Source organism: Hesperophylax consimilis, chromosome 23 (assembly GCF_061612785.1).
Source record: "Hesperophylax consimilis isolate HC1 chromosome 23, BYU_Hcon_1.0, whole genome shotgun sequence".
Lineage (NCBI taxonomy): Eukaryota > Metazoa > Arthropoda > Insecta > Trichoptera > Limnephilidae > Hesperophylax > Hesperophylax consimilis.
Window position 1 is genome coordinate 12,363,581 of NC_142858.1, and position 17,926 is coordinate 12,381,506.

At 32.2% G+C, this 17,926-nt stretch overlaps 1 protein-coding gene across 6 annotated transcripts in view; it reads left to right on the forward strand.

The window, feature by feature from the left end:
- Positions 1–17,926, forward strand: part of LOC149412336 (5'-AMP-activated protein kinase subunit gamma-1-like) — a 334,414-nt gene that overhangs the window by 94,346 nt on the left and 222,142 nt on the right. For all 6 annotated transcript variants that reach the window (XM_089645903.1, XM_089645900.1, XM_089645898.1 and 3 more), the window contains 3 exons: positions 10,833–10,950; positions 11,889–12,020; positions 16,147–16,283. In XM_089645903.1, coding sequence (XP_089502029.1) covers positions 10,833–10,950; positions 11,889–12,020; positions 16,147–16,283 — 387 coding nt within the window. The remainder of the gene's footprint in view (positions 1–10,832; positions 10,951–11,888; positions 12,021–16,146; positions 16,284–17,926) is intronic.

Here is a 17,926-nt window from a genome sequence, read left to right on the forward strand (position 1 = left end):
TCAAGATGGCGTGAACATATTAGATCAGTCAGTTACCTTCAGTTTTTTCATCTTTAATTATTCAAGACGTACGTCGTATGATCTAAGATGGTTATGTAGACCACATTTAAAAGATCAGAAAAAAACAGTCTTAGCATTTTTTGAACCGATTCTATAATTTTTCATTTTTACAGTAATGTGGATTCCAAATAGTGCTTCCATATTCAAGTTTTATTTATTTATTTATTTATTTAACGCCCAGAGGGCTTTTACATGGTTGGTAGTATAATTTTAATTTGACAAATACTTTCAAAGTATTGTTGAAATAAATGTTTTAAATGATCCACAAAACTTGCCAAGTTGGTATTGAATACCTATGTCAACATCACCCAAGTAATGATTTCCCATGGTGTGAAGTCGTTGTATCGGAGAGTGGGCAATGTAGTTACGCTTATGTGAGCTGCTGTAGAATATTGTATTTTGTCGTGTTGTTACTGTGGGTGTATGTATGTTTATAAGTTTCAGGAGTTCACAACAGTCGAATTTAGAGTTAAGTATTTTGAATAAGAACGTTAAATCGTTTATTTTACGTCTATCTTCTAATGTATGTATTTTTAGAGTATTTAATAAGAAGTTGTATTTTAAGTCTTCGACAGGGATATTTAATTTAAAATTTATAAAAGTTCTTCTTACTTTCTTACTTCTAATTAAGGCAATGTAAATATTTAAAATTGATTAAAGGTCTTTGAAAGGCCTACATATTCTGTGAATAAATCCCATTATTTTAAATATTGAAGACAATATTAGTGATTTCTAAACGAAAATCTGAAACAGAAAAATCAGAAAAGGAAACGGTCACATCTGGGACTCGAACCCAGGACCCTTGTCTTTCCGGGACAGTGCTCTACCAACTGAGCTAATACTTAATGTCATTAATATGTACACAAATTATGAATTTAGAATCTACAGTGATTTTTACATCTCTTATGGATGACACATTTTTAAAGAATAGAATTAGTAATAACATAGGAAAAATCTTTAATAATTCTATTTCGAGTGAAGTTAAAGTTATAGTTAAAGCCTGAAGTCCTTTGGAAAGTTGGTATATTTAGTATAATATACATTTTTAACAGACTTAGGTGATATTCCACCATCCTCTTGATAGCTTATCAATAGTATAACGTATATCAATAAATAAAAACTGTAATATGTAGAAAACTCGGATAACTTTACGGATATTCTGCCACTATTCGTAGGTTCAAGTGCCGAATTATAGACTCCGACTTTATAAGTAAATAAATCGTAAATCGTTAATCGAAAATTTATCCTGTGGACAAGCTATGAAGAGTGTGGTGTAATACCCCCTTAATACAATAACTAAATGTTATCCAAAATTGTATCAACTCGCTCAAGATCGCATTGCGCATCGCCCTCTAAAATAAACTAAGTAAAAAGTTATAGTGGGATCGACCAAGCGGAGAAAAAACAATAAAAGAGGAATGTTGTTGGGTTAGGTTAGGGAGGGGCATGGACATAGACATAGAACGGTGCAATCGTGAGAATGTCAATACAGTTACTAAAAAAACACAGTAGGTAATATAGTTATAATATAACTCTAATTTAGTTAGCAGAGCTATATTGAGAGCCCTGACGAATCAAAATTCGAAAAAAAAACTTCTACGGCCCACCCTAACGAACCCTCTGCTGTAAATCGTTCTCGAAAATCGAACCTTTTAATTAGATGTCATCCTCTGTCAGCTTTTGAGATTGGTTTCGAATCGAATTGCTCGCTTAGACGTTGCGTCCAGCCTAATCACATCACGTCACTAGTGAGCGGCGGTTTGGTTATAATATCAACAACAAACATATTTATGGTTGGCCTGTTAGAGTTTTTACTAATATTTTTGTTTTTAATTCCATGCGTTCCCGATAGCTATAATTTTGTGTCAGTGTGCATATATAGATAAATACACTTTTAATAGTGATGTCCTTGTGAACTTACATACTTTTATCTTGTTTACGCCTATTTATTGTTTTAGTTCAAAACAGGACAACAGTGTTCATTGACAAACAGGACAAGTGATATTTTTCGGATTTGAATATACGGAAAGTTTTTAAAATTATTAGATTTTTTTTAAAAATTATAAGTTCATAATGTTGTGAATAGCTTGAAAATCCCACCAACGTGGAAATGTGGCTAATTCTAAGCCTCGAGACCAGATTTTTTTTTGTCGGACATGGACCAGTTGCTTTTCTATCGAATGGGCAAAAAGTGTGCAGTGTCTACATGGGGTTAATTATTCGTATCTCTAAACAGGACGTAATGAGATCATTAAGAAACGAAGATAAAGAGTCAGCCTACATGACACATGTCCAGTTATAAAAACCTTATCAAGGATTCGTCATCGTAAAATGTGTAAATTTTATTTTGTAATACCCCCTTATTTCTTTAAACTTAATTTATGTTATTCGTCTCCAAAGAACATATTTAAAACCGATATTCCTTAATTATTCATATTATATTTAAAGTATATGATTGAAATAATTAACTGGTGCTATCCAAAACAACAATTTAAAAAAAGATAAATTTCTGCTCGTACAATTTCTCAACAGCTAATAAAATAAAATTTATGTTGAGTAAGCTGATAATTTAATGGGACTTAATTTATTGCACGTCAATTTTAATAAACATAAATATTGTCCACTTTAAGAATGTGAAAATAAATCATGACATTCGTGCAATAATTCTACCGTTAGAATGCTTCAGAGTAGATCTAAAAAACTTTCTGTACCAAGTAGGTGTACACATATTATTGAAATTCATTCGTGTAAAAGTTATCAGGTTGCTTTAAATCGGAAGAGTTGCTAACATTCATTTGACAATCAAGTCTACCATTTTTTATCAGTCCAAGAGATTACATACAGATTTATTTTCTCCTTCATTACCTACTCTTGTGTAATAATTTCTTACATTTCAACTAACTTTACCACTGCTAGCACGGGCAATATTCATAACATGTGAATATGTGGGTAATATATTTATTTTTGGGAAAATAACGTTATGTTAGGTGTAAGTCTCTAGTTTAAAGTCATGGTTCGTAGCCGATTTAATTTCGACGTTTGGTTTATTAAATTCTTTGAAATACATGCATTCGAGGATCTCTTGTAAAATTGTAATTTCGGAGCTCGACTCTTGCAGACTTATTTTTTTTATCTGTCTATCTTTATATTACGTTAAAAATTTAATCCGTTGTTGAATACGGTTTACATTCTACACGCCTTTACCTGCGATTTTACCAAATAAGTATATTTATTTTGCATTAAATGTGTCTATGGGAGTCTACATTGAATTCAAATTACATTTATTGTTATGATAAGTATACACTACCTAAACTGATGTACTGCTCTTCGTGAGTAACCCACATATTATTATTATTTTACGAGATTTAAATTTAATTAAAGCTATTTTTTCGATTGTTTTAAAATATTTAGTACGATGATAAGAGTTATCTTAGAGTTATGAAAACTTCTTTAAAGAAACGAGAAATATGTCTCCTCTGACAATTTTTTTCATTTTAATCAATATGTATTATGAAAGTAAGTGTACAATGTGCGTGCGGCTTAAACTCAGAAACGAGTTCCGGTACTATCAATGGAGTTATGTGTGGTAGCCCTCTATCCCCCATCCACGAAGAAGGTTTCAGTTTTTACCCGAAGAGCGTGCTTTGGAAGATATAACAGCTGGAAGTTTCGCCTCGAACATTCCAGAACATTCTGGAATGTTCTAAATAGTCTGGAACGTTCGGGAACATCTTAAGAGGAAACCGGGTGGTGTTTTTTCCATACAAACGTATTCCTCATTTCCCTCTCTGGATTTTGACACTAGAGAAAATATTTTTTTACATAATATGAATATTGACCGCAAGCGTGTCGGTACGTTTTGATTTTTTTGATAAGTTACTTTTTATAGGAGTTATAACCCTTCAAAAATTGTTAAAATAGCCTTTTTTTAACGCCATCAACAAACCTTCAGTATACAAATAAGACGATGTATTTAAAAAAAAGCAAAACGTACAGACATTTAATGTTTTCTTCCAATACATTTGGTAAAAAAAATCTTGGAAATCGGTTCAGTTTTGGAGTAGAAAAATGAGGACTACAAAACCTCGATTTTGACAATTTTATTTAGGTATTATCAGGCTGAGGTGCATGTGTCCCTTTCTCTCAGTATTCGGGGGTGAGGGGGGGCGGAGAGGGTTTTGTTGAATACGTATACAGTCAACGAAGTGATGTGACATTCTCAATAATTATATCGATACACTAGTCCACTAGTGTTGTCATGTCCCGAGTTATCGATGTTTTTTAAAAATTATTTTTCTGTTTGGTGACTTATCTTGAGTGTGCCAATACTTACCGAGCTTATTTACTAAAGTTATTGTGACAAATTTAATTTGTTTACGTCAAATAAATTAATGGAAAAAAATTGAAAAAAAACACCTGTTACTGACAGACCCCGAGATGATTCCGTTCCGTATTGCCGAGTTGGATATGGAACACAAAAATTAATTAAAATATTTTTTGATAACTTTTGAAGGTTGTACTCAACATAATATTATCCCTTTATAGGACACTTTTTTTAAGATACAACTACCGAACCAAAAAAACCTTTTATATTTGACTAAATATATTGTTCTAGATTTAAAAAAAATAAATATATATATTTTACAAGAAAATGTGTGATGGTAAGTACATACACCACTGATCGTTTGATGGAATGCTGGTACAGCGTATGTTCAGTGGTACATGCATCTACCACATGTTGTTGAATCGATTATGTTATTATAATATCATATAATACAAATGAATATTGAAATCTATGTATAAGAGGCACCATATTGTTTATTGTGCTACATATTAGGTACATACACATAACTAGTTTAATTTTTATTTAACTTTTTTAATACGTTATATTATTACAGAAAAATGCACTTTTGGGAATACCTCCTACATCACTTGACATTTTCAATCTTCTTCAATGATCTAATATTTTTTGTTTTTAAACGCTTTATTGTAAAAAAAATTACTGTTTAACATCTACACAATGAAATTAAAACAATTTATGGTCCAGACCTTTCCCTCGCCGGTAAATTTCTTGGTATGCGACCGTCAATTATTTCTGGTAAAAGGCATTGGTGGTAGAAATTTTCTAACAGTGGAACGATTTTTTGCCAGATTTCATCGTCCCTCTCAATTTTTTCATACAGCAAACCTTTTGGACTCCACACAACAAAATAACAATAATTACGACGAGTAATATGTAACTGGCCTTGTACTTGGTAGAAGTAATTATGATTCCGTTTTAATGTTAAAGAATGGTCTTCCAATTTACAGTAATCAATTATCTTTTGTGCAATTCCCTCTTCTGGTGACATATTTGCTATACTATAAGGGCATTTAATTGCAATTATAGAATCCTCACCGATAAGGCCATCCGGACTTGCCGCTAAAAAGTTTTTGGTTTTATCGATAAATAGCCCACAAGCGGATACCTGCAAACTTGTTTTTTTTTGAAAATTGCTCTATTGCTAGGCTTTCATTTTATTTTCCATAATTTGTGGCCATAGTTCCTTTGAATTGTGAGTACAGTAAAGAGTTTAATACTCCCGTAACTGAAGTTTTTTGCCGAAGCTTATATATTTTTCCAAAGTTAGACGCCGTTATCCGCTTACGTCTTTCAATTGCCCACAGATTGTTATTGCTTTGGCCTACCGTATTCCGTTCGAGCTTTTCCTTATTCGTTGAAGATAATTCTTTGAGAAATTCCTCTTTTTTCGTTTCAAATATTTCAGGTGGCATATCTGGTTCTAATTCCAATTGACCATAATTTTCATCGGGCCCTGTAACTTTTTTTCTTTTTTCTGTCGTATTTTCATTATACTTTAGTTTTTTTTTTAACACATTTGTGTATTCTCCTTCGAACGTCGTTTTCTCTCTATAAAGTGCTTCGTGTATTTGCCGGGACTGTGGCCTTGGATTTTCTTTTGTATTCTTGAATGGGTTGCCAATTCACTATTCCACGAAGCTACTGCTCCAAAACATCTTGCTTGGTAAGATCCTCTTGTAGTAAAATTTACCCTTTTTCCACCTATAAATTTGGCGATAACGTTGTTGAATTGCTTCACAGTGTTATTTGTCACGTCAATAATAAGAATTTTTGCATTTGCTATTAGAGACAATAAGAATTGTTGGATATCAGTCCATATTCCACAATCTCGAAGATCGCTTACTAAATTTGGATCATCAGTATACCTCTCCGGCTTGCAATAGTACGATGCACAATTTTTATGATCACCAAACACATGATTTGCGGTATTTTTTATGTCCATTTTCAATTTTTTTATTTTATCACTTTGTACTGTGTTTTCTTGCTCTTTCCTGTAATTTACTGCTCCAACTACAGTTCTTCTCATGCGTAAAACGTTTGCTTCAACCTTTTTCCTTATATGAACTGGTACAAAGCCTTTAGCGTTGTTGGTTTTTTTTCCAAGTGCTTTCATTTTGTTGCAAAAATTGCGGAGTAAGTGATTTTTGCACTCTATTTTTTGTACTATAAGGTTAGGACCATATGGCATTTGTTGCATTATTTTTTTCATGATGCTGGAGTCGCCATCACCAACTAGTTTGTTAAATTTCAATCCATGCATTTCCATGCTTCTCGAGAACCCTTCTGCTATAATGTGGGCTTCCATGGCATGAGCTCGGAGCAGGCAGTCACATGTATATACCTACGCACAAGTTGCGATGTGACTGAGATGATGAGTCAACAGCAGGCGCTCTAGTTGCGAGTTGCGACATGACTTTTTTATGTGTGCAGCAACCTGTATACACGCACCCACAAGTCTCATTTACTTGTGCGTGTGCAGAAAATGAGCTCGGAGCAGGCAGTCACATGTATATAACTACGCACAAGTCGCGATGTGACTGAGGTGATGAGCGAACAGCAGGCGCTCTAGTTGCGAGTTGCGACGTGACTTTTTTATGTGAATACCGCACAAGAGTCCGAACTGCTCCCGTCTGGAGCCAGTGAGACTGTGGATTCCCCAATTGGCGACTTAATTGGACTAGTATTACAAAACCCTGTAAGCTGATAGCTGATTTGGCCGTAACTAAGTCGCCGCGTGTATCATTATTTCTCCAGACAATTATTTTATATTATATTTAATTAATATTCTTTTTAATGAATATTATTTTTAATATTGTGAAACAACATAAATTAATTAAAAATCAATTTACTTGCGCACGCCGTGATTTGAATCCGAGACCTCCGGACTCGAAGTCGAGAGCCTTACCCTTCAACCACGTAGGCAAAATAAATGTATCTACGTACATATTTGTAGTAAGTAATAATAATAATAAAGTTAAGTACAATACAATATTAAATAATGTAGACCTCGCTATTTTATTACGAATATGTACCTAGGCACCTACTTAATTTTTGGAATAAATGAATAACAGTAAATGAAATAATAAGAACTGATCGCGATAATATGACGCGAAGTCGCTATCGCGCGCGGCGCGACGATTCGTGCTTACAACACCTGCAGCCACGCACACACACGCATTGGGGTTCACCAATACACCGATAGCGCTTTTGCTGTCCCCGCTGAGATGAACGAAATAGAAATAATTTTTACAAATACCTATCGTTAAAATTTCTCGGCGCTCCTGCGCGCTCTTAATATATAAATATTCAGTCTGATTATGTATATCTGTGCTCGCAATACTTGAAATATAGTCAAGTCGATGAAATGTAGTTTTTTAACAGTAACATTGTGGTATACAGTAGTGAATGGTGAAAGAAGGCACACGAGAAAGACATTATCAATAGCGAAGCGATTAATGTTTACTGTTTAGTGCCTACAAGATTTCCTTTTTTTAACACCTGCTGTGAAATATATTACCTATATACTAAAAATTGGATTTACAAACATCGAATTCGTTATTTAGGACATCAGAAAGTTTATGTTAGTACATTGATATTAGTACTTACTACGGTTTTGTATTCTGTGTTATGTATTTTCACGGAATCACGGAAGCAGTAAAGTAATTTAGCCAATAACATGAAACATAACATAAAATGATATCTATGCTCAAATGGTTTTATTTTATTGCACTCGGTTAAACAGCACTAAAATTATTCATTTTTAAATCCAAACACTTGAATTCATATTTTTAACTAACCTTTTGTACTTGCGTAAGTGAGGCGCTAATCTTTAAGATTTTCAGTTTTGATTGCAGAGATTGAATTGAACGATCGATTGCTTATCGATCAAATCAAATTTTCCAACTCAGTTGTAAACTCAACCAAGTAGCGCTTTTGTAATATCATTATTTTGACGCACGAAATGTAATCGCGTCATCGTTCGGCTCGTGGAGCTTTCTGCCATAGTGATTTTCATAATTTGTCTACGTACGTGACATAGTTGTAAGTTACTCACATAGAATGATGTAGCAGAGACGCTTCGTAATTTTCTCTAAAAAATCTTTGCTGTGTTTTTTATAACACAAATCTTTTTTATTCATCAAAACTTTTTGTATAAAATAATATTTTGCTAAAAATTTAAATTGAATTACAAATTGAGGTACTGCTGGGTATTGCATTATATAGTGAGTGTGGAAGATGTTTGAATGTTTTTTTAGAGTCCATGTCTCTGTTGGACGGTGGGGAAGCCAATATCATTATACAACCTAGGAACTGAATAAAGGCAGAAAGAAACCTCCATGAGTTTAATCGTCTCGTATAGTCGGTTAGGTCATTCCACACGGAGAAAAATGAGAATTGTTTTTAGTTAATTCTTAATAATATAGGAACACGTGTTCATACACCTGCGTTTATCTTGATAATATATTACGACAAAACGCGAAAATGTTAGTATTTTTATGAATACGTGTTCCGACATCATGATAATACATTTGTACCACCTCATAACTTTACTTATTGTTTAGAAATATGTTTTTGCCTTTTAAATTCTTTGAATCATTTATTAACTAACCTATATTTTTATTACTTTTATTGTTATTTTTTGTTTTATTACTAATATTTTTTGTTTAATTTAAATAAATGTTAAAATATTTTTGTTGTCCTCTCCTAAACACAAGCAGCTGCTTTATTAGGAGAGTGATTGAAATATTTGTGTTTATATTGTTATAAAATTGTAAATCTTGTTTATATGTTTCAATAAATTTAAAAAAAAAAAAAAATTGTATTTTACTAAAAGTTTATCAAGATCAATTCATTCATTAAGGGCCTGCAATCCCGTTTTTAAACGGATTACGAATAATTTGAAGAGAATCTTAATAAATTTCTCCGTACATCCGCGGTAGATTATACCGGCGACAACGATGATTGTGTGTAAGGTTACCAACCCACTTTGTTCTGAAATTTTTTTAAATTCTCGAAAATATTACGCCGTGCCCCTGGTAGCTAGACACTTCTTTTTGTTTGCTAAAACAAAGACATCGAAACAATAGCCTCATCTTCATTACAAAATTACATGTACAGATCCCCTTTCAGCTCACATGGGGGAGACTTGTTACATAAAAAATATTTATTTTATATCTTAAAAAGTTATACACGAATTGTATTTTTTCGGTATTATTTCTTTATTCAAAATATAAGTTAAAATGGTCGGCCTCTGTTAATTAATCGATGTATCCTCATTCAAATTATGTGTACCTACTAATGAATTAAAATAACAGGACTGTAGTGGGTGTGGTGTAACTACTATTATTGGAATACCAGGAAATACAATGGCCATTATACTTTATGTCGTTTTGGCAATGAATAAACATTATATATTTTATATGTATGAATTACAAATGAAATGTACACAATTAAATAAAATACTTTATTACCGCTGAATATTGAACCGTTTTAAATATATCTTTTTGAATTTAGATTTTTTTTGGTGAATGAATGATTTCGATCTCGATATGAATTCTAAATTTTTCATTTTATATGATCTTTTGTTTTGTATAAATTTTTAAATTCATATTCCTTTCTCACAAATTCAATTTACTTATTCCATATTATGCTGTCTCAGTAGAGGTAAAGTCCAAGGAGGAAATCAATAATTGGTTTTATTTTACTATATAATACTTATGTACAAACTGATTAAATGTAAACTGTCGATTTCCCGAAAATGAAAAAAAAAACAAAAATGTACCTATAGTATTTATCTCCCAAAAAATATTTGTTCTATTATTTAGTTGGTACATATGTAATTTTACTTAAAATAATAAAACAGGATTAAAAAGATAAATATTTTAAGTACGTTTTTTTAATGTAAACTTTGGTGCATGTTCAATGTCTCCCCATTTACTTTTCTTACGTGTATATTTTTACACTATTATAATATACAATTGTAGAAGTGGAGAAATAGAATTTAGTCAAATGCATCTACTCTCGATGTTCATCCAATCACAGAATTGGAAACATCAGCTTCTGCTGCCCATCTGGGAAGGCGAAGTAATAACGTAGTTCTAACAAATCTGCCGTGCAAGTCCTAACCTTGTTTTGTGAATTCTTGATCAACGCTAATAATAATAGAGATCTCGGTCCTGTCGACTTTGTTTATTATTAATAATGCCTATTTAATCGGGACGACGAACAGCCATATTAACAATAACAAGAAGTGTTGTTGCATTTTTTATACCATCACATGTCTTAGCCCGGTCTCTATTAATTAAAATCTTCTGTGTGTAAATTGAAGAGCTCGATGGACAATGGCGTCACATCCTCATCGATACTATTTTTTTTATTTTATATAATTTTGTTTTTTTTTTTTTTTCAGGAGGTATCAAACTTTACTGATGGAAAAACACCAGGCAGCCATGGAAAAGATAAACCATCGAGCAAAGACAAGGAAAAGTCTTCCAAAAAGGATAAAGCTGCAAAACAAAAGTCCGCAGGTATGTTTTCCAACTATTTACAGTAATACTACATAAACATGTCAATGCCAATAGGTTATAAACCAATTCTGTTCATAGTAAGAGAATTGGTGTATAATTGATGATTGTAATTTCAGTTCATCGGTTTGCATCAGTTTCATTTGAAATTTTTCTCTCCACACAGCTGTAGATGGGCAGCTAAGCTTTTCTTAATATTAATTAGGTTCCTATATATATATATATATATATATATATATATATATATATATATATATATATCTGTCTATTCTTCAATTGTACTTGTATCTTCATAATTTAGATCGCATTTGAATAGTCACTTTTTATTAGCTTAATTTTTCGTTGGCCCGTATCTATGACCCGTGGTCTATTTAAAGAATTGCAAATATTTGAATAACCTGAAATGATTAACACAAGCTTAATTGTTATTTTAACAGCTCAATTTAATGATAACTGATAACAATAATAGCTTTTCTTTGAAGTTCCTAAGGAACCCTCGTTGTTGAAAATGTTCCATGGAAATAATAATATGAATTCATAAAAGCAATTTTCGTCAATAAGCAAAAAATTATGCAATGTTAATGCTAAGGTATTTGATACTATTTTAATATGGCCTAGTTGTTTTCATCCTAATGTTGTGGTTTAGCTAAATTTATATAGCCAAAACTTATAAAACATACTTTAGTCATTCCAAACGGTTGAAAATAATTTTTTTAATTGAAAGCATAGCGCTAAAATATAAAATTTTGGCTAAATATTAAATTGACAGAAGCACAGCTTTGGGATGAAACAGCCGGCTGATGTATGCACATAATACTTATTGATTTACCGCAAGCATAAATTAATATTGAATAGATTCTTACCAGAATATTATTGAAAACAGAATATAAAAAAATTAATACTTGTTGCATAATATTAATTACTTCAAATAATGTTTCCAGAAAGAGAGCTTCGAGAGAGAGACCGAGAGATAGCTAGTGCCGGAACCCGATCCACCGGCGGTTCCCGGAGTAGTTCCCGCGAGAGACGAGGATCTGAAGAGGAGCAGCCTTATTACCAGCAGACCATACATGGTATTTTCCCTTTATTCTTCAATTTAAAAAAAAGATGATTATTACTTATGTTCACTATTGGGAAATAAATTGCATAAAAATAAATTGTGATGAAATTTATATTAGCGGCAACAAGTTTTATTAAAAGCCTGATGATTGAATTAACAATGTGGGAGTGCTGGCTGGAAAATCTAGGGGAGTAATGAAAGGGAATGTAAATGGAATTTACTATATTAGAAGGCATCACAATTAATGTGAGTGGAAATTGGTAGGTTGGTAATGACACTTTGAAAGAGTTTACTCTGAGTAAATACTACACAAACTCATCCGATGAAACTTTTCTTCATAAATTTTATGTTGCCGTCAGTTCTTCAATTCAGTTTTTGATGGTTTTAGATTTATTCCCTTTTTGTTTAATAATTTTCTTCGTAATCGTAATGCACATAATACCTAAAATTAGAAATACCATGTTAATTTCACTACTTAACCTACCTTGGTAAGCTACCGCACCATTCGAAAAGTTTTCAACGCATGCGGAGCTACTTGTATATTAACCTTCCAGCGGGCGCGCTGTCGTAAAATTTACGACAGACGCGCCTTATCGCTTCCCCCACTCTTACCACTTATTCGTCAGCATCGAGCTTCGAGCTATGCTAGAGTCAAATCAAATGTCAAACATTTACTGCAAGATAAAAATGTTTTTCTCAAAGTGAATTACGGTCGGGCAGTTTAACCGATAACAGAAGAAGAAAACAGAAGCTTTCCAAAACGCCGTGTTTGTCGGATATGTGCACTGGATAAGAAAAGATCCTCAGCATCAATGAAGTGTTGCCGTTGCCAGTCCATTACATGCAAGAACCATTCTTCAGTTGAGGTGGTTTGTAACAATTAAAGGATGAGAATATTGATTCTGACTAAATAGGTCGATAAAATATTTTGTTTTGAAATATTAACATGTTTAGAGTGTTGCTTCGTTTTTTTTTTTAAGAAAGTCAAATAATCACTGCCTATTATCATTTTACATATCCTTAAAAAAAATCCCTAACATTTGTGTAAGAAAACAACACTTACATGGAGAAAACTCGATGACATAAAATTTACGACAAGCGCCCGCTCAAGGTAAATTTCTCAACGCGCCCGCTGGAAGGTTAACAAATTTTTTACCGATTTTTTGATGAAATTTTTTTTTCTTATGTATTATAAATTATACTATTATATTTATTATATTAACAATCCATATTGCAATAGTTGAATTATTCAGCTAGAATAAGTGAAAAAAAATTATTACATTTTCAGCTACTTACTACCATCTGTTTTGTTCTTCTCTATTACAGAAACCAGAATTGCTTTATTTCCTCTCACAATAATTTTTTGTGTATTCTTACCCTTATTGGTAAAATTAGCATTTGTATAAAAGAGGCTCGTCTTCTCTTTCTCCTTTTTTTGCAATTCAATGATGAACATCAACATTATCTTTAAAGCATGAAATCACAGCTTCGATAGCGATGGAACAAAGTACTTGCGGTAAATGGTAAAGTTCATTGTATAATACAAGCCAGAAGGTAATCATATTTATTTAATAAATTATGAGGGATTAGCAAGGTATTTGAAGGATTTTAAAGGAAATGTTGCAGACATTGTTTGTATACTAAGCTTTACCACGTTTACCTTGAAGCGTGAAAAGTAATGTTTGACTTTATTGTATCCATTTGCCACTGTTTATTTACCAATGTCATGTGACTGTAGTTTACAATTCCTAATTGGTTTGAGTGTGATTTATTTTCATTTATGGGATCTCAGAAATAAAAATATTAGGGAACATGCAAAGTGCAAAATTCCAGTAAAATTATATTAATAATTAAATGGGAAACAATTTATGTAAAAGATAGGGGTAATATGTACCTAAGAGTATAGACAATAGAGATGGGTTATATGAAGTTTGAGTGTGTGCTCCAATTGTGGTTTTTCTGATACATATTTTAGTGACACGGCTGACTTTGGCCGTTATACCTCGCTTACGTGTTGAGCACCTAGTAAAACGTAAATAAAAGATAGAAAAATGGTTTACTGCGCTGTTAAATAATGTAAAAGCAGTTGTGTGAAAACGATGAAAGAGAAAGGCGGTCTTACTTTTCACATTTCTTCAAGCTTTAAAACATTGGTTAAACAGACATTTAATATTATTATTTTTTTAATAATAAACTAATATTTATAAGACAAGGTTTTATGCATAGCATAAAGGATAACAAATAATTATAAGCAATAATTAGTCACCTGAAATATTAGACATAGCTCAGTGGTTTCAGAGCACCTGACCGGACATCAGAAGGCATGGGTTCAATTCCCGTTGGCAGCATTTATTTTTACTCGTGAGATATTTTCAATTTGTATTTATATTTCAGGCGACTAATTATAGCTTATAATTATTTTTTAGATATTTAATAATTTTTTTACTGGTGCATTTCAACCTAAATTTACTGTAATTACCCTTTTTAATTTTTTTTTATAAATTTGAAAAAATTACAATTTTGGTGATTTTCTCAACTACCACACTAGGCTCATGCCCATATTATGGTAGTCGTACTTGATATGTAAGAATAACAAAATTATATTTTTTAGAACAAATTATAAAACATAAGGGAAAAGGATATGTTATGGTATAATAAAAAATTTAAAAATAAAGATTAAACTGATTGATAAAAGGATATTTTAAAGAAAATAGAAATAAACATATTAAAATATATGCAAAATTATTATTTTTTCTTTAACACAGTTTAATCATGGTACATATGTACTTATCTAGAAATGTACCTATTTACGGTCACATAGTCACATTTGAATTTAGCAACATAAAAGATAAATGATGGAGTTAAAACTTTTTTTTTAAACACTTATCAACATGCTTAGATATAAATTTGTCAGAGATCACAAGATGATAAGTCATTTGACGAGGGATTATATTTCAAATTAGTGTAATAAAGTGAAATCTGAATTTTTGTATTCTTTTTAAGAAACATGGTGCATAACATAAGTTACTCGAAAAATGTTCCATTTGGCGCTGTTCGGTGAGCATTTTGATCCAAAGTGAGGGGTAAGGCCCTCGAATCCCAGCATGCGCAAGTTCATATAAGATACAATTTGAGAGGCGGGTATGGGTACCGCCGCCCCGGGAACCATTTTTGATAATCATTTTGTCTATACATAATATAGTTTTGTATTCCCAGACAGTTTGCATCTTATAACCATTCTGGTGGGTATTTTAAGTGCTGGCGCTGTCTCCGGGCAAAAATAAAGATCCAGTGCGAATTTTTTTGTAAAAAATATTTTATAAAGAAATGATTACTTTATTTATAAAAGTACTAAATGAAAATCGAATATTATTTTAAATACAACTCAATTAACCTTCTAATATATGTATTACAGTCTGCCTATCAGTATTTGCTAATACCTGCTTTCTTTATATACGCCCGACATCTCTCGCTCGATAGCACATAGGGTTGAGTGGGGCGGAACTGAGATAGTGATTTGAATCGGGTTTTACGGTCATAAAAGCCCTAATTCCAGGAATTGAATCATTACAATAACAAATAATATACTATCCTTTTGTTTAAATACCAATGTAAACGAAAGACACAAAGATAAATATAAAAAGAAGACTTCATTACGATTCGTAAATTATGTACATATAGTCGGGACCTTTAAAAAGAGATTGGTATATAATATTCATATAAAACATTAAATAATTCCGTCTTTTCTGCCTTTGCAATGAGGCCGGCGCAAAAGGTTGAACTACCTTTCCCGGTGTTAAGCATTTATCGACCGAACGGGTAGAACTTACTTTCCCGGCTGAAGTGTGTTAATAACTACATCTCGTGTACGAGAAAATTATTGACATTTATGTCAAAGTGTTAATTCAATCATATATATCCACACAAATAGGATTCATTATTCAACTTATATACTTGTCTGTATTGTTAGTTTAAATAAAACATAATATTCATATTTGAATATTAACGTCTCATCAGTTATTATACAGATGTCCAACAATAAGTTTTCTCTAATCAAAGGGTTTAACTGAATCGTTTTATTTTGTTTTTTCGTTACTTTGCTATTTTATTAACCATGTTTTCTAATTCTTGTTTTCCAGGAACATCTGGAGTGAGTCGCCGGCCGGCGCTGTTTGGAGCATTTCGACCCAAAGTCAAAATTGAGCCCAAGGATCCCAAATCTCCCGATGTCAAGAAACAGCTCTCCATCATGCAGCAAGTTAAAGCTGCAGTTCAGGTAACACTTTAGATAATCAATTGTATTGTAATTTATTAATCCCTGAAGCCTCTGACATTTTGCAATGTACTTCTCTTGGAGAACTACCGGATTACACATTCCGCGTAACATATTTTCACATTACATTTGATTCCAGATAAATTCACAGTTCTTGAAAGAATATCAAAATAGAATACTGTACTTACTGCAGATACGTAAAATATAAAAGACTATTTCAGATTTTAGTATTAAAATATTAGTATTAAGTTATTTTTATTAAAATTTTGAATGCAAACAAAGATAAAGTTGTTTACCGATGGTTTTTATCATGTGTACATGTTTAATTGATGGACCTAAAAAAGCCCTAGAAAGAGCATTAGTGCGATTTTGTATGAATGGCGTTGAAGCCAAATCTAGAATGAGGAGGAAATTGCCTGGCAGCCATCTTGTATAACCAACTTTTGAAATAACTTGTGTGCTAAGTGGAGCTTAATTAACTACAGGGTTTTCCAATAAGAGGTGTTCTTTTGATATTCAATCGTAAAAAATCAATGGTTTCGTTGCTTGTGTGGCACGTAGCGCCGTCTTGTTGAAAGTAAACGTTGTCCAGATCAATACCATCCAATTCCGGCCATAAAAAATCATTAATCATCTCTCGATAGCGCAATCTATTCACCGTAACTATTGCTCCAGCCTCATTTTCGAAAAAGTAAGGTCCAATGACTCCGCCGGACCATAAACCGCACCAAACGTTGAGGATAGAGAGGCTTTTCAACAATAACTCTTGGATTTTCCGAACTCCAGATGCGACAATTTTGCTTGTTGACGAAGCCACCGAGGTGGAAATGGGCTTCTTCACTCAAGATGATTTGCATTTGATTCACTCAAGTGAATTTTAATAATTTCAATGCGTTGTTGAAGCGTGTATCGTTCCATTTTTATTAATGGCGTAGTTTCTACTTGTCAAATGTCAAAAAAATGACAGCTTCAAAAGTAACATCTACCGAAATAGCGGCCTATTCAAAACAACACCTCTTATTGGAAAACCCTGAATTATAATTTTATTTGTTTGTTGTTAATGCAGTTATAACGGCTTCTAATTTTTTGAGACAAGAAATGGGACGTCATTAAAAAATTTAAGTAGGTTTTTACATTTTTCCCCTCACTCTGCGGCTTCAAATTGTTCTTGATTGGCACGGTCCAGTGCTTTTTAGGTCCATGGTTTAATTAGACAAAGGTATTATAAAATTTATTGTCACTTCCCTTTTTGCATTTAGTATAATTTTTTTTTTAAATTAGCAAACCAAGACAAATATTTTTCAAAGGCTAATTGTTCACAGAATTATTTAAAAAATTTCATTTTTTTATTGTAATATTTTTAATGCAAACTGAAAGTGCTCTATTCTCTCTTCATATTTCTCACCATAATTCAAATGAGATAGCGTAACTTTTATGAGACCGTGTCAGGTGAGCAGATATATCTGCCAAAAAAATATATGGTTGTTTGGTATCTATGAAGAATATCTCCCAAAATTGCCCAACGGGTTAAACTGGCTTCGTCCGCCAAAAGATCTGTCACCCAAAAGCAATCCTATACAATCTAGGGGAACTTCAAATATTTTATTAAATTTAATTAAATTAATAAAAAATTCTAAGAAGTTTAA